General features: G+C 42.4%; 1 protein-coding gene across 3 annotated transcripts; it reads left to right on the top strand.

The window, feature by feature from the left end:
* Positions 1–578: 578 nt before the first annotated feature.
* LOC127006642 (ubiquitin-like modifier-activating enzyme 1) lies at positions 579–25,954 on the top strand. 3 transcript variants are annotated; one of them, XM_050876784.1, is made up of 8 exons: positions 579–824; positions 19,900–20,040; positions 20,285–20,522; positions 21,132–21,316; positions 21,747–21,869; positions 22,022–24,049; positions 24,362–24,546; positions 24,827–25,954. In XM_050876784.1, the coding sequence occupies exons 1-8, from the start codon at positions 750–752 to the stop codon at positions 24,963–24,965; spliced, it is 3,114 nt and encodes a 1,037-aa protein (XP_050732741.1). In that variant the 5' UTR covers positions 579–749; the 3' UTR covers positions 24,966–25,954. The 3 variants fall into 3 exon arrangements, with proteins under 3 accessions (XP_050732741.1, XP_050732742.1, XP_050732743.1); XM_050876785.1 differs by lacking the exon at positions 579–824 and adding an exon at positions 8,759–8,983; XM_050876786.1 differs by lacking the exon at positions 579–824 and adding an exon at positions 14,800–14,949.
* Positions 25,955–26,364: the final 410 nt, after the last annotated feature.

The following is a 26,364-nucleotide window of genomic DNA, read 5'->3' as shown; positions in this document are numbered from 1 at the left end:
CAATCTAAACATCTAAACCATATAGAACACGAAGAATTAATTTTATCCCTATACAACCATAATACAAGGTTTTCTCTACTATAGTAAGGTACCCTTCCCCTAACCAAGGGATCCGAAGTGGAAACTATAAAAGCCGCATGGGGTTTTTATTATATATCTTGCTTCAGGATTTGCGGGTGGTAGCTCACAGGATACTACATAAATTCAGCTATAAAAACATACGGGTGTGAAGGATAGATAAATGCCTGGCTACCGGCGTTTCTGTAGCCACTAGTCACTTAAAAACACCGTAAGGGCGGCACATGGAAAATACACTCCATCACTTCTATACTTTATGAATGGACATAGACGGTTTATTTAGACACTTTAGAACAGGAAATATGGATGTGGGGATATAAAACAGGTGACATAGCACCGGTGTTGGGTGTGGAGCCCGGGTGACCATATTTTACACTCCATCACTTCCAGGCTCAATGAGTGGACGTAGACCGGATATTTTGCGATCCTAGACAAGGAAATAGGCGTGTGGGGATATAAAACAGGTGATAAAGCCCCGGTGTTGGGTGTAGAGGCCTCGGTGAGCATAACGCCTCAGTCCCTTTGTGGCCACGGAGGGAGGAGGTACATGTTGCATATTCCCTCCCCCTCTTTTTTTTAAGCTCTTTCTCACTCTGCGCGTCCCGAGGCTGTGTTCTTACTGTATCCGCGAGCTTTGTGGACCCTTGATGTGTGTGTGAACCACGGGATAAATGTCAGAAGCTGTGAATTCCTTGTCGCCGCCCAGCAAACGCCCTCGCCTGGAAACTAGTGTCAACGGGACCGCGGTGAGTGATGGCCATGTCCTCTTATTTATCGCCTTCTTTTCCTCTTTCTCCTCTTGGTTCTGTCCTTTTTCTCCTCTTCGTGCTTTTTTTTTTTTGCCTCCGTATGGTATCCTTCCTCCTGCGCCTCTTTATTCCCACTTTTCCTGTTCCTCTTTTTCTCTCTTGGTCGTTTTCTTTATCTCATTTATCTCCTGATGGGCTTATTTATGCTGGTATTATTCTAGTGTTTGTCCATACTCGCCCCTCGCAACCAAAATTGGCTAGGGGGCCTTTGATGTGTGTGTGCATCAGGCAGGGTGGAAGGAGGAGGGATTTTCATAAACGTAGCGTTGTTGGATTTTATTTCTTCCATTCATTCTATCGTGTTCCATTGTGTGTGTGTGTGAGAGAGACAGAGAGAGAGCGTGGGGTATTGTTTCGTCATGTTATCTGGCCGTGTCAGCTTCCGGTTGGCTGTGTTGGGCGTGCTCGCCGCTGTACTCACCTGCCCTCGGCCCCTCGCCTCGTGCTGGGCCGGGGATGGGGGGCAGGGGAAGTACTGTACGGATGTGTAGACTTGCAAGTAGCAGTTGTATTGTTAAGCCACAAAGGTGGGGCTCAATATTCCAGACATTATATATTGTTGCTCACTTCTTTTGGTATATATATATATATATATATATATATATATATATATATATATATATATATATATATATATATATATATATATATATATATATATATATATATATATATATATATATATATATATATATATATATATATATATATATATATATATATATATATATATATATATATATATATATATATATATATATATATATATATATATATATATATATATATATATATATATATATATATGTATATATATATATATATATATATATATATATATATATATATATATATATATAATCCAGATTATTTAGATCTTTTCTGTAATCTCTCCCATTTCTCTTTTATTTAACTTTTCCAGGACAGCTACTGTTACTGTCCTTCCAGTAAAGTTAACATTATAGTTTACTTGTTCAACACTTTGGCCATTACATGAAATAAAAATCAATAAAAAAAAAAAAAACATAAATGAAATCCAGATGAATACTATTATAGGGTACATTCAGTGTTGCCAGCCAGCAGATGTCACCAGTGACTACTTCTTTGTCTTCTTTTTTCTTCTCTTGACCTGTATTGCTTTGTATCACTTCATAGGTCCTCCTTCACTTGGTCCTCTCTTTTGCTTATTCATACCCACTGCTTGTCAGTGCATTATATTATTTATCTTTTTTCACTTTAACCCGGTAGCAGCGACGGGCCAAATTTGTGGCTTTATCGCAAACCAGCGATGGGCCAAATTCTTGCCTTGACATGGACCCACAAAATAGAGGATACATAACCTGATCACAAATGCATTGATACATATAATATAATGGTTTGCATGAGTGATGATTTTTGCTGGGTTAATACACTATCACACGATAATTTTCAGGTTTTTTTTACACTTACTTCGCCCACAAAGCTTGAACTATCCTTTCAATTATCATAAATTACCTGTGTTTCTCTGGGACTTATAACATTAATAATTATTATGCTTCAATACAATAAGTTATACTGTTGTTAATAAAATGTAATAATATGTAGTTGATCATTCTTGTTTTATTTATTGGTAAACGAGACAAAATAAATGACTAATTGGAAACTCATCCTTATTAAAATCTTTTTTGCATGAAAGCCCTGCAAAATCAAGTTGAATGGAACATTTTGAAAAATTCTGTTTATATTTCAATATTTGTTGAGTACCTGGTTTGGGTGTATCAGTCTCACCTTCAACAAAATTTTAATCAAAGTATAAATTAAGTACATGGTATCTCAGTTACCATCCTGTATCCAAGACTCACCAAGACACTGTTTACAAATTGGTGCTTTGCTCAGACTGGAGGGTCAATGGATCCTATATTATAAGCTACTTCACACCTTAGATATGTTTAAAATCATAGACCTTTAAGTCTCAAAACAATGATAAATTGTTGTGTTTAGTGCTGTTTTGAATAGCGAATATCAGTAGACCATCCTAGTGTTGGGATGGTTCTATCAAGATCCCAAACGCCTCAATGTTCCTTTATAAATTTTGTCTAAGGCAAAACTGATACACCCAAAGCAGGTACTCAGCAAATATTGTAAATTAAATAGAATTTTTTTTAAAGTTCATTTCTGCTTGAATGCAAGAAAGATTTGAATGAAAATTAGTTTCTAACAGTCATTTATTTTGTCTCATTAACCAATAAAACAACAACAAAAATTATTAACATGATTAATAATAGTATTACTTATTGTATTTAAGTGTAATTGTTACAAGTCCCAGTGAAATGGAGGTAATTTACGATAATTGAATGAACAGTTCAAGCTTCTTGGGCTCAAAGACATAGATAATTGCTGGTGACATCTGATAAGGATGAATATACCCTATTCAAGTGATGCATGACTATACATATAGGTACATTACAATTGTTTACACCACCTAGAGTCCTAGAGCCACCAGAGGGTGGGGAAACTGCTTCAGATTGTGTCTTTGTCGTTCATGGTAAAAGGTGTGTGTACATCAGTCCACTCCCTGGAATGCAGGACACCATGCCATCTTTGGGGGACAGGGAAGTCAATGCTTCTGAAAAAGGCCTTTTGGTTTCTTTTTGACTGCACATTGTCAACTAAAGACTACTTTTTCTTATATGTCACAATGGCATGCCAGCATACCAAGTTTGGATCCCCACTGAATGGCTCGTTGGAGGCGATAATAGTTTCCGACATATATGCAGCAGTTGCTCTTAATTTTTAAATAAATTTTTGCCATGCAGACCTATCCATAGATTGAAGACAGAAAAACTGAAGCTTACCATATAGAGAAAGATTAAAAACACTTACTGGTAACTTAGATTCTTTGGAAAAGCTTTGACCATGAGGTAATGGGATTGAAAATTTTAAAACAGAAACAGAACAAGAAAAAGAAACAAACAGATGGATGAGCGGATTGATGAAAATAATTTTGATAATGTAAGAATGAATATAAATTGAATAAACCCAGATTCAGGAATGAAATAGGCAAAAAATATTCACAGGGTGGTGAATGAGTGTAGCAAACTAAGTAGATATATAGTTGATGCAAGTGTGATTTAAAGTTTTAAATAGAGGTGAGCTATACACCTATGTGTATTTATGGAACAGGAGTTATATAACTTATAGTCTTCTCATATCCTTGTGTTTCTGAACACCAAAGTTCCTGTAGGTGTATCACAGATGACACAGATCACGCCCAGCATCTTAAACAAGAATCCAAGAATAAAGTTTTTGGTTGATATTGACTTCACCTTTATATTGCACTTCACCATGAAAAACAAAAATAACCGATGCACATACTAAGACAGTGGCAGTATAATTTTTGCCCAAAATTCACTCCTCAATGATAATTACGATAGTTACAGTTTTGTATATAATAGACTTCCTAGAAGTTGTGCATATGATTGATTGTGAGTAACTATGCTACCAATCTCATGACCTCAGCCATAGTGCACATAATTTGATGTTTTTATCATTATTACTATCATTATTATTTATTTATTTATTTATTATTATTATTATTATTATTATTATTATTATTATTACTATTTTATTACATGTGGCCTATAGCACCAGTAGGCTGTTACATTGGGGCCTGATGGTCGACTCAAGCCCATCATGGCGCAGGCATTTGTTTATAGTGGCGCTATTATTATTGGCTCATGCTGTCCCCCGGAGCTCATTCTTGATTTCACTTGCGTTGTACAGCTTCTTCTAGAGTCCAGGTTGATAGGTGGTCTTCAGGACAGCATGTGGGTAGTCTTAGGCCACTCGGCAGTGACTGAAAAATCCCAGGTGGTTAGTGGCGGATTCAAACCCACATCATGGACAACGCACGGAATGCGTGGCCGGCACGCTAACCACTCAGCCACCGCCTCCCCTAAATGTTCCCTTATCTATTTGAAAATCTTGGCACCCAGTGGTGGTGCCACGGGTAAGGTGCCAGAAGCAGGGTTAAGGCTAATGAATGGGAGACAGGTTGACTCATACGCATGAAAACAGTCAGGGAGGAAGTCTTTCCAGTTGATCTCAGTCACAGAAACAGTCATTCAGCTAAACAAACCATGTGTTCTTGACAAATTGAGTTGATACAAACAACCAGAACTAAACAAAATTAACAGTAAAAGCAGTAATTAATTAAATACCAATGAATAATAAATCCAATCAGGAACTAAATACAGATCAGTAACTTATTAAAATGTAAAAAAAGCAATCGGTAAGTAAATCATAGTAAATGCAGGAGTTAACCGATATCTTCTTTCCTGTCACAAGTTGACCTTCCTTTTGTATTTCCTTCTTATGACTTAAATTTTTAACTAATAGGCTATGGGTATTTGTTCTTCTGACTCCCACGCCTGAGAATTTTTTAGTAGGTGCTGAATGCTAGTCATTTTATTGTGAGCTCATTTGCTCCAATACTATCACTCTGATCAGCTTCATTTTGGTCTCATTAGATTCAATGATGATTCTTCTACTTCATCATTGATAACGTCCTTATTTTTCCTTATGGGGTTGGACAGGTTAATGAAGACATTGTCATCTTAATATTTGTATGGAGCAGGACTTTTCTGCCTCAGGATACTCTTCCTGCAGGCAACCCCAGCTTCTGGTTGAGGGCTTAATTACTTGAATTGCCTACCATGGCTAACGAGCCCCACCTGCCCGGGTTTGTAGTCGGAGTTGTCCCCCTCCTAGGTGGATTGCCTTCCATGGGTCCAAGCCTTATACAGTCTCAGGTTGGATTGGCAAAGTGTCAGGACTTGTCCACACATTGGTGGGTCATGCACACAACGCCTCTATAATAAGCAAAGATATTGTTACCTTTTAATTGGAGTATATTTTGATATTTTTTTTCCCAAGTGGAGAAAAATCCTTGTCATTTTTTTCAGAAATTTTGACAAAATGCATATTGGAATACCAGTTTATAATTTTTAAGCAGAGGTAAACCCATTAGTAAACCCATGCTGTGAGTCATGAATTAAATTATGTCGGGACCATATTGACAGACATAATTTAATTCACGACTCACAGCATGGGTTTACTAAAGGAAAGTCGTGCCTCACTAATCTTATATCCTTTTACAATAGAGTATACGAGGCAGCTGACAATGATGAGAGCTATGATGTGGTTTATCTTGATTTTAGTAAGGCATTCGATAAGGTACCTCACCAGAGACTGTTAAATAAAGTCAGGGCTCATGGGATAAGAGGGAAGGGATTTGATTGGATTAAGGCGTGGATTAGCGACATTAACGGTAAAAAATCCGAATGGGGTAATGTTACCAGTAGGGTTCCTCAAGGTTCAGTTTTAGGCCTGCTTTTAATCATTATCTACATCAATGACATAGACAATGGGATAACTAGTGACATAGGTAAATTTGCAGATGACACCAAAATAGGATGCACTATTAGGACAGGGGAGGATGCTAGAGCACTGCAGGAGGATCTCAACAAACTGTCAGCTTGGTCAGAGAAATGGCAGATGAATTTTTACATCACCAAGTGTAGCGTACTTAGTGTAGGAACACACAACCCATTACACGGGTATAGTTTAGACTCCACAGCGATAGGCAGGTCTGAGTATGAAAGGGATTTGGGAGTGTTAGTGAACTCTGACTGAAAACTAAGGAAGCAATGTATTAGTGCGAGGAATAGGGCTAACAGGGTATTAGGCTTTATTAACAGGACGGTAACCAACAGGAGTGCAGAGGTCATCCTCAGACTCTATTTCGCGTTAGTTAGGCCACACTTAGATTATGCTGTCCAGTTTTGGTGCCCACATTACAGAATGGACATCAACGTGCTAGAATCAGTTCAGAGAAGGATGACCAAGATGATTCAGGGGCTGAGGAACCTCCCATATCAAAATAGGCTGAAACATCTAAACGTACATTCACTAGAGAGACGAAGAGTACGGAGAGATCTGATAGAAGTATTCAAATGGGTCAAGGGTTACAACAAAGGCGATATAAGTAAAGTACTGAGAATTAGCCAGCAGGATAGAACTCGCAGTAATGGATTTAAATTAGAAAAGTATAGATTTAGGAGAGATATAGGCAAGCATTGGTTTAGTAATAGGGTGGTGGGGGTATGGGATAGACTCAGCAATCACATAGTTAGTGCAGGGACGATATCTTGTTTTAAGAGTAGACTAGATAGCTACATGGACGAGGACGACAGGTGGCAGTGAGGTGTGGGTGCAGTAAGGTGACAGGGTACTGGTGCGTGCCTAGTACCGCCGGTATAACGAGGATCAAGCCTCTACCTGTAACCCCTGTAACTACACCTCACCCATCGTGAGTGGTGGGGGGGATTCTGGAGCTGCCCTGTGTTGGCCACTCGGCCTCGCAGTTTCCCAATGTTCTTATGTAACCTTGGATCAAAATTTTCTCCTTTCATTGCTCTTTTGATACATACATATATACATGTTGATGATAGGTGGAATTAGAGCACCTCCATTTTCCTTGGAAGTACACAACATTTTTAGTTCCAAGATAAGGCAGTTTTTTGCTGGTTTATGTCCAGTAACATATCCTGGAATATTTTGTATTTAGAGGTATAAAAAAACAAGTTTAAATGGTCATTTGATATTTTATTAGTTAGGATTAGGGTTTGCGATGATTTTCAAACCATCCCCATACCCAATAGGCAGCAGGTACCACACAGGAAATGGAGGTTTTACTAAGATGGTGGTGTCTTCAGGATGTCCCCAGATAACCTTTTTATTTATTTATTTATTTTTCATCACACTTGTATGATTTTTTTTTCAAAGGTGCTTATGATATTTACCAAAAAAAAAAAAAAAAATATATATATATATATATATATATATATATATATATATATATATATATATATATATATATATATATGTATATATATATATATATATATATATTTTTCCATTATTAAGGATTGGTTTATATAATGATTTCTACTGTCTATTTATTCAGTTGGTACTACATCATGTGGTATTTTGCTGCTTCTGAAATTGAGTGGTGTTGCCACCAAATTATATAAAAATGTGTATATAAAGAAAATGGCGGTTGTATTTTTCCGTGTTGTATTTACTGAGTAGCTTTGGTCGCATGCCATTTAGCCACTCATCCCCACGGACCCCACCCCCCCAACGCGTCGACATGTCAGCAGATGAAGAGTACACCTGAGCCCCCCCGTGGATGAGCCACGTTTTCTATCGAGCAGTCATGTCCGTCTTGTCGAGTCGACTGCAATAACACCTTCAACTCGCTGCGGTAGCAATGCGATTCTGTTGTACATAAAGGTCAACGGTTAAATATTCTGAGCTTATTAAAGTGTCTTGATTTGATAGGTTTTAGAAGGGTGTGAATCATGACGTCAGCGTTTTGGTGGCTCGGGAGAGGTGAGTGACGTCAGAACCAGCTGTCAGGGGAGCCGAGGGTTCGCGAGGCCGGCCGGTGGGCGGGGGCAGGGTCCCTTGGGGCTGCAATTCCTGGACGGGGCCGCTGGAGTGCCAAGATGTATACATGTGCACTCCCGCCATGTGCACAGATCAGAGTTACCAAGAGACAGAAGTTTATTAATAGCTTTAAACCGTGCGCCTTCAGAGCTGAGCAGGCGCGAGTTGCCACGCCGCGTGTTTTTATGGGCGAAGGAACGGTGTGTGTAGCCCGCGGGGTAAGGCCCTCGGGTGTCGGGGGAGCCGGATCGTGGCACTGGTGGAGAGAGGAGGAGCAAGGAGGGCCATGGTGCGCCTTTGTGGTGGGGTAAATAAAGTGGACGATTATGTAACTGGCAGCGAGCGGCGGTGGTGGTGGTGGAGAGGAGGAGGTAGAGTGCGCACGCCGGCAGCCAGTGACGGGGATAGAAGCGTGTGTGGAAGGCTGTGCGCACTGCTGGCGAGCTGTCTGTCTGGTATTCTTTGTGGTGAGCCGTGCAGCGCCGGCTGGAGGTGGTTAGGGTCCCCAGGACGGCAGCTGCGGCACAGGGAGCTGAGTAAAGCGCCCGCCACCCCCCTTCGCGGCGACCCTAGACGGCGGGGCTTCCCACACAAGGAATCGGAAGGTAAAAGTTGAGGCCACCCATTTTCCCGTCCCGCCGTGTCTCTTTCCCTCGGTTTCCCGTACGAGCGGCGGCGTGACGGGCGGCCCCCGCTTGTGACAGGGCTAGGCCATCGCCAGCAGCACCTGCAGTGTGTGACCCGTCATCGATCAATGTAAATAGGCAATGCAGTAGTCCGCTCACCCTACCGCGGCCCTCACCCTCACCGCTACGCCAGCTCTGCCTTACTGCATCAACCTTGCGCCGACTCACCCTACTCTCCTCTTCTTCCTCCGCCTGCGCCTCCTCTTCCTCTTCCATCAATGTCGTGACCTGTTATATTGTCTATTGCCTCGCCTCTCTATTAGTCTCGGCTGATGTCATCCCGGCCAGGTCACGCTGACGTCATCGTTGTCTGTGTCATGTGATTTTCAACCTTTGGGACGGAGGGAAGCGAATGGGTGTGCGTGTGGTTGTCAAGAAAAAGTGTGTTTTGTTGTCATGGTTCCGGGAGGGCGGGAGGCCTGGCTGGCTACCGGTGAGTCAGTCGTGTAATGATAACCACCTCCGGATGTCATGTAGAGCAAAACAGAGAGAGAGAGAGAGAGAGAGAGTAATAGGATCAAGTCATTTAAGTGTTGGTAAACATATCTATTAATATTTAACTGATGTCCCAACGGGATGTCTTTGTACTCCATTGAATGACTGACTGATGGACTTATTTACTCCTTGTGGCTGACTAGTTGAAAGGCGTTGAGTCACTCAGCTGGTAAGTGGGACGCAATGCACACCACCGCCATCACTAACCTACCGCACCCGCCCCACCCTGCCCTGCCCTCTCTTACACGCACACACACGTACGCACACGCAGATATATGCACACGCCCGCATGATTTCTTTGTGTGTGTGTGTGTGTGTGTGTGTGTGTGTGTAGCAAGAAGCCGGTACTTTGCATAATAGTGATGTGGCATGCTTGACTTCATCACAATTTTGTAGAATCCATTTTATGTAATATTACTGACTTTTTAGTATCACCAGTATTAGCAGTAGTATTTGATACAATACAGGTAGTCTATATCAATCCCCCTCCATCCCCTCTACTCTCTTAATCAAATTCTCATTTTGTCATATTTTGCACACAAGTAAGGTTAGAAATTATTACTATCCATCTATGATCGTTGGAGCAGTGTTAAATACCAACAAGATTCAAAGGGCGTATACAGTATCAAGCGTACAGGTAGCTACGTTGCGAAAGGGTCATGTTGCTTATCAATAGGCTTCGGCCTTGACAAATTAATTTGGAATTTATTGGATATACGCGCGCAAGAGTTTTTCATCTGGTATTGACACACGGTCAACTCAACCACCTAGTCATCGTGTATAATTTGAAACGTGCTACACCAATCCTTGAAAGATTAAGCTACTACTACTACCACCACCACCACAATTACTACTGCTACTCGTCTTTGTAAGGAAGGGAGGGGGACATGTCATTATATATCCCTTCTCCCTCCTTACGCTTCCTACTCTTCCCCCTCCTTTCTCCTCCCACTCTTACCCTCCCTTCTCTTCCCTGGCACTCTGGCAAACGTCATATTTTATTCTTTTGATAACATACTGACTTTAATTCACTTTCTCATCCTTACTACTACAACTGCTATAAAACTTTACAACTACTACTACCACTGCAAAACACTGCTATTTTCTAACTTGTTGCTAACCTTCTCCTCCTCCTCCTCCTCTTGTACACCTGTGAGAACACGATAGAATATGTAAAGAACGTGTGTGTGGAGGGTGAGTTACACCTTGAATGATTAAGGTGAGAGGGTGCGAGGGGGTTGAAGATTGTTATCCATTCTCTCTCTCTCTCTCTCTCTCTCTCTCTCTCTCTCTCTCTCTCTCTGATGTGGGCTACCTGTATTTGGGCGTGTATATGTACTGTTTACCATTGCTTCGGATTATTGGAGAACTTTCCTCCTCCTCCTCCTCCTCCGAATTAGATTATGACGTCAGAAGGACACAAACCCATTCCTTTCCTCCTCCTCCTCCTCCTGCTCTCACCTGCAATGTGTATGCTAATTAGGTATTCGGTAACAGTCTCCCCTACCTTGAAAGTCCTTCGGCTGCCTCGTTTGTGTGTGTGTGTGTGTGTGTGTGTGTGTGTGTGTGTGTGTGTGTGTGTGTGTGTGTGTGTGTCAATTTTTACCCATTGTATTTTCCTCTCTCTCTCTCTCTCTCTCTCTCTCTCTCTCTCTCTCTCTCTCTCTCTCTCTCTTAACTTGCAGTTCAGCATTGCCTAACTTAGCATTACTCCTCCCACAACCGCTACTGCTTCTACTACTACTAAAACAACTACTTCTACCATCACTACTACCTCCAATTATGTTATTTTGTCCTCTGTTCCTTTTCCCCTTTCACTCAATTCTTTACGTCAGTGTCATTAATCATCCATCCCTAATTCAGGATAATCAATATGTCTGCTTACTTGTTGTGTTCATGCCTCCTCCCCTTGATCATTTATTCAGTAAGTTTAGGCAAGGGAAGGTGTGGCGGAGGCAGGTAATAGTAGACGTTACCACTGGGAGCAGAAAAGGTAGATAGCAAGTAGGATAGATAAATAATGGAGAGAATGAGAGAATACGAAAGGAGAAGAAAGAGAAGCCATGACGAAGAGGAAGATGATGCAATGTTTGAGGTAGGTAGATAGAAAGGTAGCGTAGATCAATAACGGAGAAAGGAAAGTCATGAAAAAGAAAAAGATAATGATAATAATGTAATGTTTAAGGACTAGGGGCAATATGTTTACAAGTAATTGAGGTGCTGAGAGACATATGGATTAAATGGAGGAGAGGGAGGGGAGGTAAGGGAATAGTGATTAGCCAGGTGAAGTGGAAGGGAGGAGGCCTTGGGAGGGAGTAACAGAGCGGATACGGTAGGAAAAGGAGGTGGAGAGAAGGAGAGGGAGAAAGAGGACAGGTATGATGAGTAGGAGGGGGACGGTTGAGGAGGTGGAGCAGGACAGGTGTATAGGGAGGAGAGGACAGGTGAGGGAAGGTGTGACGGCCTTACAACACCTATCTTTATCATACCTTAAGAAGAGAGAGAGAGAGAGAGAGAGAGAGAGAGAGAGAGAGAGAGAGAGAGAGAGAGAGAGAGAGAGAGAGAGAATCGATAATAGCACTTCTGAAGAATTCCTTGTTCTCATTTTTTTCTCCCTCTCTTTATCGTGACTTTGATGTTGTATGAATGCATGTGAAGATGGCACGCTATTGTTTTGTTGTTGTTATTTGTTCATGACCTTTACCTGTTCGCTTCGTTTACCTTCAAGGGTACAGAGGTAGCTACACACTTGAACGTACTGTGTGTGTGTTTGTGTGTGTGATTCATGTAGCGCAGTACCCACCTATCACATGTTCGGTGGCAAGGTCTCTCTCTCTCTCTCTCTCTCTCTCTCTCTCTCAGGTGTACTCAAATACTTGATTGATTCACCGGTGTAGTAGGAAACGGTGGTGGTGGCGGCGTGAAGGAGACTCAGTTAGGTGTGGAGAGGTGTGCTGGGTGGTTGTGTTGTTGGTGGTGATGGTGGTAGTACATAGCGTTGATGGTGGTTATGGTGTTTGATCGTGGTGGTGATAGTGAACAGTGGTTGTGGTAATGGTGATGGTGGTGATAGTAATGGTGAAAGTCTGGTGTGGGCGGTGATGGTATTGGTGGTTTGCCTATTCATTCTTAGGCAAAATCATTCCGCGCTTGCTATAAATTGTAACTTAACAATATCTCTCTCTCTCTCTCTCTCTCTCTCTCTCTCTCTCTCTCTCTCTCTCTCTCTCAGTCATAACGGTAATTGGAGGTGAGAGTCCGCGGGTTGACTCAACAGGAAGGTAAGAGAGGAGGGGTGGAGGGGAAGTAAGAGGGAGAGGGGTGACCTTAGGGAAAAGTGGGAAAATTGAATAAAAGTCGGAAAGAAGAGAAAAGGAGGAAAACTGCATTTAAATGAGAAAGGTTAAGGAAAAAATGAGAATGGCAGTTATTGTTATTATTATTATTGTTGCTGTTGCCATGAACTTTATAGCTGCAGAAAAATATGAAAAGTTCAATTATTGTTACTTTAAAAATAGGATACCAATTTACTTTGCAAATTTAGTATCCTGAGCGTTCTGTAATTTTCACTTTTACGTGTGTGTGTGTGTGTGTGTGTGTGTGTGTGTGTGTGTGTGTGTGTGTGTGTGTGTTTTCGGACGTCATCATCGATCTACACACGCACACAACAACCTTCAGAATCGGACGGTGGTGGTGAAGGTGATGATGGTGGGGACAGGTGATGGTGGTGGAAATACGTACTTCTGTTATTGGTGGTGGTCATGAAACGTAAATAAGTGTGTAACCTTGGTGATGATTCTAGTGGTGGTGGTGACATTTAGAGCGGCATTTGGAATCTAACTATATCTGGTTTCTGAAAGATAAGGTTGTGGGTGTTATGAATAATGGTGTTCGTAGTGGTGGTGACTGCTACTTGGAAAGACGTTGAAAAAAACAAAGTAGGATACATAATATCATAAGGTCTCTCTCTCTCTCTCTCTCTCTCTCTCTCTCTCTCTCTCTCTCTCTATATATATATATATATATATATATATATATATATATATATATTTATAACTTTTTTTTTTTTTTAATAGTTGTACTTGTATAAATAGTTGTTGTAGCAATAGTAGTAGTAACGGTAGTTTTGTATTAGTAATAGAAAAGTTATCCCCTTCAGGCATAAGGAACAGAAAACGTCCGGTCAGTCACACATATACAATACAATATTCCTTTGTTTCCTCTCTCTCTCTCTCTCTCTCTCTCTCTCTCTCTCTCTCTCTTTGGGGTATACGTTTGCTTCGTCACTGCCCTGCCAAGTCAACATGATCATATCAGTGATTTATCCTCCTCCTCCTTCCTCTTCCTCTTCTTTTCCTCACAGTTGCTTGTAGGAGAATCAATGTGTAAACTGCTTCACACAAGCTTCACTGTCTTCTCCCCGTCTCCATGTTCTTCCCCTAAACTTCACTTCCTTTCTTCCTCCTCATCCTCCTTCCTCGTTTTCTTCGCGACGTCGCTCGGAAGTTGCTTCCCTCAGCTGCAACTCCAGTAATCTCGCGCCGTTGTGGGGCATCCGGGAAGTGGTACAAAGCGAGTACGAGGAGCAGAAACCTGTATTCCTTCATTTGGGTATTGCGTAAGCGGCTGAGAGAGAGAGAGAGAGAGAGAGAGAGAGAGAGAGAGAGAGAGAGAGAGAGAGAGAGAGAGAGAGAGAGAGTTGACGCAAGTTGGTGTTGTATCTCGGTTTCCTGAACAAGGGATATCCCGTGAAAAACATTCAGTACTCACACCTTTCCTTATGAGCTCATTTTTTCACCATGTTTTATGTGTGAGGCTACATTCTAAAACGAGAAATTAATCGCATATGTTACAAATATATTCCAGACTACCACACCAACAAAAACATCTGATTAACTTAGGAATTATATAAGGCACAGCTGTTTTTTTCATCATTGGTCAGTTAATGTTGAATATTTGTTTTTCTGGATTTTATTCTTTATTATTATTTTTTCAAATGATCGAAAACAGGGTAGTGAACTCTCTACATGGTTATAGCATATTACAAACTATGAAAATCCATTGGTATTTAAAGTAAGCCTAAAATTGCTTCTTATTAATGTTACTCCCACTCCCACTTATGGTATTGAATCCTGTCATATTCCAAATCTCCCACGTCACTATCATGGTGGCAAGATGTGTTGCATAAAGATTGCACAATACCACAGACAAGGTATGTGTATCAAAGCCTTCAGTGATAAGATATGGCCTAGCTATCAGTCATCTGCTTAATGATCCTAGACCACCTAGTGTAGCAGAGAGACCAGTGAGAGGGACTGTGATGTCTTTATATAAACTTGACTGAACACATAGTGCCAAGAGCTCCACATCATATTCACAGACTGCCATAAGTAAGGATGAAGTCGATTTCACAGAGGTGGGCAAGTGCGGTAGTGCGATAGTACCGCATCACAAAAAAAGTACCGCACTACCGCAAAATTTCTGAAAATACCGCACTACCGCGGACCGCACTAAAAAATCCTGCGGTATTTTATTGCGGTACTTTGAAAACTATCGAAGATGACATTTGAAAACGACAGCTCAGATTTTTTTTTTTTTTTTTTTTTTTTTCTCTCCGTGAATCGGACTCAATTAGTCAATCGATATCAGTCATCAGAATCAGTGATTCAATCATTCTGACTTTTCAGTTATTGTTCAAAATTAAATAGTAAATAGACAGACTAAACTACTACACTGCAAATCTTCTTTAACTCGCGCAGTGCCGGCCATTTCAACCCCGGACCCGTCCATGGTGCTGGCCGAATTTTCTTTATTTTTATGAGCTTAAAAATTCCTAAGTAAATGTAAGATAATAGGAAAACATGCAAAAAGTGGTTTAGCAAAGTGTTTTTTTATTTTTTTTTTTTTTTTTTTTTTTTTTATTTATTTATTTTTTTTTTTTATAAACCCACCTTATATATGTTGGTGTTGCCTCTCGTTGGTGCATATTAAATGGTGGTACTTTCACTCGGTTTTACATAGTTTTTATTAGTTACTGAATCATCATCAGACAGACAATTGTACAATTTTAAGCATGTTTCCTTTGTTTGGATAGCCAGGATAGGCACTGAAGTATTTTTTTTATTTTGACTACAGCTACCGCAGTACTGCACACCGCGTACCGCTCTGGGAAAGAAAAAAATGGGACCGCACGACCGCAACCGCATTACTCCAGAAAAAGTACCGCACTACCGCAATTGCACTTCTGATTTTTCAGTACCGCGCCCACTGCGATTTCATACTATCATTTCATTGTGTTATCTTGCACACTTCATCAGCATAAGAAGGAGAACAACAGACAGTCTTGTCCCGATGGGGCTGATGGTCGGCCCAAGGCTTCTTCCCGGTGGGGCCTGATGGTCGGCCCAGCCTGTTCTGGCGCAGGCGAGTGTTTATAGTGGCGCCATCTTGCATTGGCTCATGCTGCCCTCCCGGAGCTCATCTTTAATCTAGAATCTAGAGTCCGGGTTGATAGGTGGTCTTCTGGACAGCTTGTGGGTAGTTTTAAGCCACTCGGTGGTGGCTGAAAAATCCCAGCTTGGTGGCACTGGGCGGGGATTGAACTCGCGTCCTCCTGAACGCGGCGCCGTCACTCTGTCGACTCAGCCACCGCCCCCCCCATACTCAGCCAACGCCTCCCCATCCCCAATGTTGTTACATTGAAGGGAAGATTTGATACAAGAAGTTAGTGTTGCCGGAAATTAGCAGTGCATTGCCTACCTACCTTCTATCTCTTCTCCGTCCTTTTCCCGAATAGAGATTCAATGTCTTTTACTTGCAGGGGAGTAATGATACAATAGTGCCGTTAATCTCTCCCTTCCCCTTCCCCCTGTGAAGTGAACACCTCTATTTTGCTGGGAAGTGCTGACAAAATACATTACTTCCCTTCATCTCTTTCTCTCCTTTTCCCCAGTGAAGTAAATCAATGCCTTTACTTTGCAGAGGAATGATGACAAAATGCATTAGTGTCCTCTCCCTTTCCATCCCCTCAGTAGAGTGAATTTATATCTTTACTTTGCAGGGGAGTAATGACATGATGCACTAGTCCCCTTTGTCTCTCTCCCTTTCCTTTCCCCTAGTGAAGCAAGTTTGTGTCATTACTTTGCAGGAAAGTAATGATGAATCACTTTAGTGCCCTTCGTGTCTCCCTCTTCCTATTGGAGTGAGTGAACGTCATTACTTTGCAGGGGAGTGCTGGCATAAGGAATGCGTCATTACTTTGCAGGGGAGTGCTGGCATAAGGAATGAATAGTGTTGCGAGAGGCCAGCGGTGGGGGACATGGGCTCGTGCTGCAGCACTATTCTAGAGGACCCGGGTGACCCCCCACATTACCCGTTCCGTAAACACTACCCAACCACGCTCCACTATCCCATGTCCCAGACAGACTTCATGTCGATAGACTTAAACTCCTCCCCCGACATCAGGAAGCAGCTTTCGGCTAAGAGACTGGTTGAGTAATTTGCCAGGACGACCTTTCATTATTATGGCATCTCTCCCATATGTTGTCCCTCCACCCCACCCTTCCCTCCCTCCCACACCGACTGCAACATCTTTTGTGTCCAGTTTTGTTCTCATGTCTCATTGTGTTTCCACCCATTGGTTTTTGAGCCTTGCCAAAGTTACAGCTTGAAGCTTCTCCCTGGGCCCAAGATGTATGTGGCAGCTGGTGTGGCCCAGAGCTGCTTGCTGGGAGCTGCGATGCCATTATTAATGATTGCTAGGGAATGGCTGTCCTCACTGTCTTGCTTTATGGCACACCACTATCACACCAGTAGGGTATAATTGCCAATTTATGCTCACCATTTGATTCATTACTTATATCAGGAGAATTGATCTGTCATTTGTAAATAGACTAGTGTCAAAGTAATGAATTATTTATTTTGACATTTACCTGTCTATCTTAATCGTAATTAATTTTTATGCTGCAGTTAAATTGTTAATAGTTTTCTTCCTGATATTCGTACTAATTGGAAAGTGTGCACCCAAATTAGTAACTGGGACTGTTATGAGGAATGTTCTGGCACACTTAAAGAACAAACCACTTCACCGGACAGTCATGCACTTTTGTCTTGCTGCTTAGGCACTGACTCATGTAAGGAAGCTCTACTCACCTCATTGTTCAAAGACTGATGAAAGGCACAAGCTCACTACTGTCACTGAAAAGTTTCCTGCAAACTATTCTTTTCAGTAATAGTGTTTGCCTCCTTTTTTATCATAGATGCACCACATTATGCTTCTCTTACCTTCATTCCACTCTAGATGTGGATGTTTAGGGGGTTCTTTGAAGTGAATAGCCTCTTACATTTCACTACGGCTGGGCCAAAACAGCATCCTGCACTGTATCTGAGATCGCCGCGTGCGCCAAATTTCAAATGTCACTATTGACTATAACAAGTTTTCAGCCATAAACTCAACATAATCATCATGTGTTATAGATGAAAACATCCAGAATTAAATGGTGCACATAAAGAAACTCACTACGGCCGGGCCAAAACAATTTCAAATGTCGCTATTGAATATAACAAGTTTTCAACCATAAACTCAACATAATCATCATGTATTATATATGAAAACATGCAGAATTAAATGGTGCACATAAAGAAACTCACTATGGCCCGGCCAAAACAATGCCCCCCGCCATATTCGGGATCGCGATGCGCACCAAATTTCAAATGTCGCTATTGAATATAACAAGTTTTCAGCCATAAACTCAACATAATCATCATGTATTATATATGAAAACATGCAGAATTAAATAGTGTTCATAAAGAAACTCACTACAGCCGGGCCAAAACAATTTCAAATGTCGCTATTGAATATAACAAGTTTTCAACCATAAACTCAACATAATCATCATGTATTATATATGAAAACATGCAGAATTAAATGGTGCACATAAAGAAACTCACTATGGCCAGGCCAAAACAATGCCCCTTGCCGTATTCGGGATCGCCATGCGCACCAAATTTCAAATGTCGCTATTGTATATAACAAGTTTTCAGCCATAAACTCAACATAATCATCATGTATTATATATGGAAACATGCAGAATTAAATAGTGCACATAAAGGAGCATAAATTAATTGATAATTTTGAGATGTAAGCATATGTATGTAAGGATAAAATGACTTGAATATTGCCTGTAGCGAGCCAGAACGCAGTATGCACGTCCTCGGATATGGTACGGGGCACGCAAGGACGCAGTATACGCGTCCTCGTGTTGAAGGGGTTAAGCATCTTGGGAGATGCCTTGAAATAAATTACCAAATTTTTGGCCACCATCAAAAGACTGTTTGCCTTTTTTCTGATGAAAACATGCTTATAAACAAGATTATTTATATTGCTGCCAATGCCTCCTGAACACATGTACTGCACCACAGTGTCAAGGTTGAATGTGTATGCTACACTGCAAACTTTGTATAGGCCACAGTATGTAAATATGAGAAGTAGGGGTAACACTGCAGCACACATAGCTTCAGTATCTGACAATTCTATTACCCATATTCAGGGTAGGGTTTAGTATGATTACTGAAGGTCACTGGTGACTTGATAAATAGTGTAAAGCTTGGGAAAATCAGGGATACACATTTTTCTAAGTACTGGCAACCTCCACTTTGTGAATGAAATACCTTTCTAAAAAAGATTATGCAAATAGAAATCTTGAAGTGCAAAGCCCAGTATAACATGGGTCAAACAGAGTTGGTTGCTTGACTCCGATTTTCCTCCATCCACTCATATTAACCCCTTTTTTGCTCAGTTTAAATATTTTTGTATTTTGTGACTCCCTTACCCTTAATTTACAAGTATGTATGTCAACGATTTAACATGCATACCATGCAAAATTGCCCAGCCCAGGATGGTAGAGACATGAATGTGTCAGTGCAGCTCAGTTAGCCGCTCGTAACAAGATAAATGTTGCTCGTATGGTGGTGAGGTACTGTGCTGTTTTGGATGGAAGGGCAGGAGTGAGTGGTACACGTTTTTACAGTGGTGGTGCTGTGGCAGAGGAAGGTATAGCCTAAGTACAGTAGGAGAGGGAGGAGGGTGGTTGCCAGGAATCAGCTGACTGACTGCACTTAGTTTTAGATTGTCCACACAGAAAAATGTTAAAATGAATTTTGGCAGTCATTAAATGAGTTAAGGGTAGTAAAATGCGATCTTAAAGCAAATTTTCATTGTGTGAATGTTTGTAAAGTGGGGGTTGCCTGTTGAGTAATGTAAGTTAGTGTATTGAATGAACTGCTCATATGGCAAGAAGCATACCCTGGCTGTGTTGTGACCCAAGGCCTCTCCCTTACAGACCATGGCTGCAAATGGCGCAGGGCAGGACATTGATGAGTCGCTATACTCGCGGCAGCTCTACGTGCTGGGTCATGATGCCATGCGGCGGATGGCCTCCTCCGATATCCTCATATCAGGCCTCGGAGGACTTGGTGTTGAGGTAAGTGATGCTATGTGTGTGTGAATTTGTTTGTGCATACATGATGATGGACCTTAGACTTGGAGGTTTTAGTGTGAAGGTGAATGGCCTTACAAATTTGACATAATTTTTGTCCCATTTGTCCTTGGATCTTAGTTTCCTGCCTTCATCTTACAACCCTAATCACCAGACTTTCTACCCATTTCATTCTTTTTTAAGTCCTACAATATTATTCCCCAATCTTACATGAGCAACACTTTTTCAGATCGCTAAAAACGTCATCCTGGGAGGCGTGAAGTCGGTGACGCTACATGACACCAAGAATGCCCAACTCAGCGACCTCAATTCCCAGTTCTTCCTTACGGAAGCAGATGTTGGGGTGAACAGGGCCACAGCATCCCACCAGCGGCTGTCTGAACTAAACACTTATGTCCCTATCTCAGCCTCAACCAACCCCATCACGGATGACTTCCTTAAGAATTTCAGGGTGGTGGTCTTGACAGGTAAGTGTGTGTGTGTGTGTGTGTTGGGGTGACTGAAGGAGAAGAAAACACCACTTTGTATTCCTCTATTGTATGCAGTGGCGCACCAGCTTCTGCAATGTCCTACATCGTAGGTCTGTGCTTGGCAGAAGCCCCCAGATATTCTATGAATAAACTTTGGTGGAATATTATGTGCGTTTTGCTCAAAGATCAGAAGTCAATCACCTGCCTTTTCTCTTTGATCTCAACATCATACCTGCATATGTGGCAGATAGCAGGCAGCACTGTAACTTATAGTATTTGACTATTTGCACTCTTCCGACTTTACCAATGGCACTATATTTAATAATGTTACAATTAACCTATTGATTCACAGGGGATACTTTTTAAAAACTTGGAAATTTTAGGAGACAGGCAAAGACCTCTTCATCAATACAATTACATGTGAATGAAACAAAGTGAACTGTTGTGTAGGTAATGCAAATGTGATTGAAAGTTTCATATAAAAGTTAGATAGATTCATGGGTGGGTTTGGCAGATGATGAAGAAATGCTTCTCGGGAGCTGCCAGGTGTAAGTAAACTGTCCTCATTTAGCCTCCTTACATCCTCATGTGTATCCTTCCTTTCAGACTCACCACTGGAGGAACAGCTGCGTGTCTCTGCCTTCTGCCACAGCCATGACATTGCCCTCATCATCGCCTCCACCAAGGGACTCTTTGGACAGATTTTCTGTGATTTTGGGGAGAGCTTTGAAGTGGTGGACACAAATGGAGAGACGCCAGTATCTGCCATGGTGGCCGGGATAACTAAAGAGGTAATACAGCAGACAGATGTTACTGCAGGATATTTCACTACGTATGGCTGCGCTTCATTGGATGACATTCATTCCTTTTTGTCTCAGGACATTGTGTTTGGTTGAGTAATATCACAAACAAGTCACCGTAGTTCAAGTTTTAAGCACTAAACTCAGTAGCCCTTTGATTCACTTTTTATACATCCAAAAATAAGTATGATTGTGACTCACCTTGAAGAGTCAAGTCCTAAAACGTCACATTTTTCATTTGTTTTCCAGCAAGATATTCAATTCTAAAATAGTAAAATCATTACTATGTCACAGGAGAATAGTGCAGTGACTTGTTTGGATTTGGATGTATCAGGTCTTAAAACATTTCACATTTTCCTTAAACTTTTCCATCAAGGTTCTCAGCATGGAAAGGTTCACCAACCCTCTTAATTTATCACAGGAGAGCAGTGTGGTGACCTGCCTTGATGAGTCTCGCCACGGCCTGGAGGACGGGGACTATGTGACCTTCTCCGAGGTGCAGGGCATGACTGAGCTCAACGGGTGCAAGCCCATCATGATAAAGGTGAGGCAAGGTCAGATGCGTGTTAGGAGGGGTGACCCAAAGTTGCAGGATCTGTGTGTGTTTGTGTTTATGGAGGGAACTAGTTACTGAGCATACAGAGGGGTATTTTTTAGCTCATTAAATAACATTGTGCATTTCTGTTTCCCCATCAGGTGCTGGGACCCTTCACCTTCAGCATCGGGAACACCACCCAGTTCTCAGACTACGTGAGGGGAGGAATTGTAACACAGGTAAAAATGCCCAAGAAAGTCCAGTTCAAGTCCCTGGAGGAGGCAATGAAGGAGCCGGAGTTTGTGATGACGGACTTTGGCAAGTTTGACCGCCCGGGGATCCTGCATATAGCATTCCAAACCCTCCACGCCTATGTCAAGAAGCACGGATCGCCGCCCAAGCCCTGGAGTGAGGAGGATGCCAACACTTTCTTGGAGCTTTTCAAGGAGATGAACTCTGCCAGCCCAGCCAAGGTGGAGGAGCTTGATGAGAACTTAGTGAAACAGTTTGCCAAGGTTTGTGGGGGTGGCTTGGTGGCCATGGATGCTGTTATTGGTGGCATTGTGGCTCAGGAGGTGATGAAAGCCTCCTCGGGTAAATTTAGCCCCATCAAGCAGTGGCTGTACTTTGATGCCCTTGAGTGCCTTCCTGAGGACACTGCCTCCCTCACTGAAGATGTCTGTGCCCCCACTGGGACACGCTACGACACGCAAGTGGCTGTGTTTGGGAAGGAGTTCCAGGAGAAGTTGGGTCGCCAGAAATTCTTTGTGGTTGGTGCTGGAGCCATCGGGTGTGAGCTGCTGAAGAACTTTGCCATGCTGGGTCTTGGTGCCAGAGAGGGTGGCCAGGTCGTAGTGACTGACATGGATCTAATTGAAAAGAGTAACTTGAACAGACAGTTTCTCTTCCGTCCATGGGATGTCCAGAAGCCCAAGGCCGACACAGCAGGCGCAGCCGTGAAGAAGATGAACCCAGAGGTGAACATTATTGCCCACCAGAACAGAGTTGGTCCAGAGACTGAGCGACTATACGACGACACTTTCTTCGAGGCCCTGGACGGGGTGGCCAATGCCCTGGACAACGTGGAGGCTCGCCTCTACATGGACAGGCGCTGCGTCTACTACCGCAAGCCCCTGCTAGAGTCAGGTACCCTTGGCACCAAGGGCAATGTGCAGGTGGTAGTGCCGCATCTCACTGAGTCCTACGGCTCCTCGCAGGACCCACCAGAAAAGTCCATTCCCATCTGCACCCTTAAAAACTTCCCCAATGCTATCGAGCATACCCTGCAATGGGCTCGGGACATGTTTGAGGGGGAGTTCCGCCAGGCAGCAGAGAACGCAGCTCAGTACCTCCTGGACCCTAAGTTTATGGAGCGTGCCCTCAAGCTGCCAGGCTCCCAACCCGTTGAGACCCTAGACAGCGTGAAGCGGGCCCTTGTGGACGACCGACCACAGACCTTCGAGGACTGTGTGCTGTGGGCCAGAAAGAGCTTTGGTGAGCAGTTCAACAACCAGATAGTACAACTCCTCCACAACTTCCCCAAGGACCAAACCACCTCCAGTGGGGAGCCCTTCTGGTCTGGGCCCAAGCGGTGTCCACACAACATAAAGTTTGACTCCAACGTTGACCTTCACCTAGACTACATCATTGCCGCTGCCAACCTGAAGGCAGAAGTGTACGGCATTGAGCAGGTGAGGGACCGTCAAGCCGTGCAAGACATGGTGGACAAGATTGACATCCCAGAGTTTGTTCCGAGGTCTGGTGTTAAGATAGCGGTGACGGACGCTGAGGCGGAGGCCCAGAGCAACCAGGTGGACAGTGAGCGCATCTCTACCTTGCAATCTGCCATCCCTGCAGCCTCAAGCTTTGGCTCACTCAAGCTGACACCGCTTGACTTTGAGAAGGATGACGACTCTAATTTCCACATGGACTTCATTGTGGCTGCCTCAAACCTGCGGGCCGAGAACTATGACATTGCCCCAGCCGACCGCCATAAGAGCAAGCTCATCGCCGGGAAGATCATCCCCGCCATTGCCACCACCACTGCCCTGGTCTCAGGTCTGGTCTGCCTGGAGCTCATCAAGCTTGTCCAGGGTCACCGCAAGCTGGAGCTCTTCAAAAATGGCTTTGTCAACCTGGCCCTTCCCTTCTTTGGGTTCTCCGAACCTATCAAAGCCCCAACTAATAAGGTAAGAAGTAGATCTATCATTTTTATTATCACTATGGAATACTGCTCTAGGTTGATCTGGAAGAGTACAGATACTATAGGTTGCAAGGTCTGTAACTCCAACACAGAGAATAAAGAATAAAGGAAATAAAGAAGATAAGACACTTAAAATGAATAAGGTCTGGCTTACTGAGAGGATCAAACAACAAGAAATTGGTATGAGAAAACAAAGAGATCCAGTTAGATTTAGATTACCATGAGAGAGTAATACAGATTGAGGGTTAAGTATACATGATCAGAGATTTTTGCTTAAGGTACCAAATCTCCCTTGCAGTATTATGACAAGGAGTGGACTCTGTGGGACCGGTTTGAGGTGGACGGGGAGATGACTCTTGAGAAGTTCATCAAGTACTTCGAGGAGGAGCACCAGCTGGAGATCACGATGCTGAGTCAGGGTGTGTCCATGCTGTACTCCTTCTTCATGCCCCCAGCCAAGAGAAATGAAAGGATGGCCCTTCCGTAAGTCAAAACACAAGCTCTGAAGTGTCGATACCTTGTGTTAGTAAGTCTTGATTGCTACTATATGCAGCACAGCAAGTAAACATTGAAGTCAGAGAAGGAATTAAGTTGTGATGATATATTTTTTACCTTTTAATAAATGAATATATTAGTACAATCTTTGCTATATTATTACATATTACTATCACCTGAGTCTTAATTTTGGTCCTAAAGAGCTGAGTAAACATTTAACAACAAGGGTGTTAGCATTTAATATTACCCAGAAATGCTTTTGTTCCAGGATGTCTGAGGTGGTGAAGAAAGTGAGCAAAAAGAAGATTGAGCCTCACGTGCGTGCTCTGGTGTTGGAACTTTGTGCAAACGACAAAGATGGTGAGGATGTGGAGGTTCCGTATGTGAAATATAATCTGCCCCAGTAAGCAGTGCACATCCGGGCCTTGATGGAGCACCTTGGGGGTTAGCAACGGAGAACCTGGCGCTGCTTTTAGCCAGCACCCACGTGGAGTAGAGTTCTGTCATGCTCTTCCCTGATCAAGCAAAGTTTCTTACAGAGGACACAGAACATTCTGCTCTGACTGTTTCTTTGGAAGACTGAATCTGATGACTGTCATTTGCACATGGACAGGTACAGGTGGAACAGTGGAACAATTAAACATAAATGAGATCTATGTAAAGTATAACTAAAGAGCTTGTGACTGTAAGAAGTAGTATTACATGGTACAGCATACTGAGAGGGGAGGTAAGTTATGAATCCAGCATTTCATCATTTCTAAAGTACTGCATCTGCAAGGAAAATCTTTGCTCCAAACAGAGGGAATAATAACTTAATCCTCACCAATTAAAAGTACTGTAACCAACTATTATTCACATTGGAGTAACTGATATCAGTATGGAGCATAAGTAATGAAAAATCACACTAGTTGTAAAGGAAGAATTAAAACAAATGTGCAACAGAAAAAAAATGTAGTGGAGAGGAAGCATAGGTCTAGAGAGCATTTTTGCCTGAAATAAAAGTAATTGCTCCTGTTGTACAATTTTTTTTGTCATTGGGAGAGAATTTAAGTAAATACGAGTAACCTGAGCATGTGTATGGCAGGCAGCTAAGTGCGAGGGAGAGGGAGAGTGGGAAGGAGAGCGAGGGAGAGGGACAGGGAGCATATACTTGCCCCCGCCACCCCACCCACCCCTTACCCACCACTGCATATAGACAAGGTTACTTGGTCCCTCGATATTATAAGATTGACTGCAATACCCTTAAGTGCTACAATTTAAGTCAAAAGGAGGAGTGGATGGACACTTTTTATTAAGTAGTTCAGTGCAAGTGTTGAGTGAGTGTTTTATTTTTTTGTATTGCTTCATCTCTGCTTGGTACCCATGATGATACATATTAAACTGTGATTTAACATATTGCCTTATTCTGAATTGTCCTCTGCCTTCCCTCTCTTCATTAGTAAAGCAAGTGATCAAATACATTGCCCTCTAAACCATACCCTGGATTGATTGACAACACATTAAGGCTCTGAATTGTACTCTCAACTACTGCATACTGAAGTGCTTTTGTGATGGAGAGATTTAACAGTATTTTACCATTACCTCTTCAAACGTAGTGGATGAATATAATCGGCTTCCATTCTAAGGCTCAATTAACAACTAAAATTGTCATCACCCTCAACATTTGTTTTTTCACTTCATGACAAAGGCCTTTCCCAACGTCCTTCACATCTGAAGGTTGTGTACTCTATTCGGTGAGGGTTCTCATTTCATCTCCGCATGATTCTGTCTGACCTGTTTTGTTGATTCCTTGTTTGCCCATCTGTT

This window comes from Eriocheir sinensis, chromosome 33 (assembly GCF_024679095.1).
Source record: "Eriocheir sinensis breed Jianghai 21 chromosome 33, ASM2467909v1, whole genome shotgun sequence".
Lineage (NCBI taxonomy): Eukaryota > Metazoa > Arthropoda > Malacostraca > Decapoda > Varunidae > Eriocheir > Eriocheir sinensis.
This window is presented reverse-complemented; position numbering and strand designations above follow the sequence as displayed.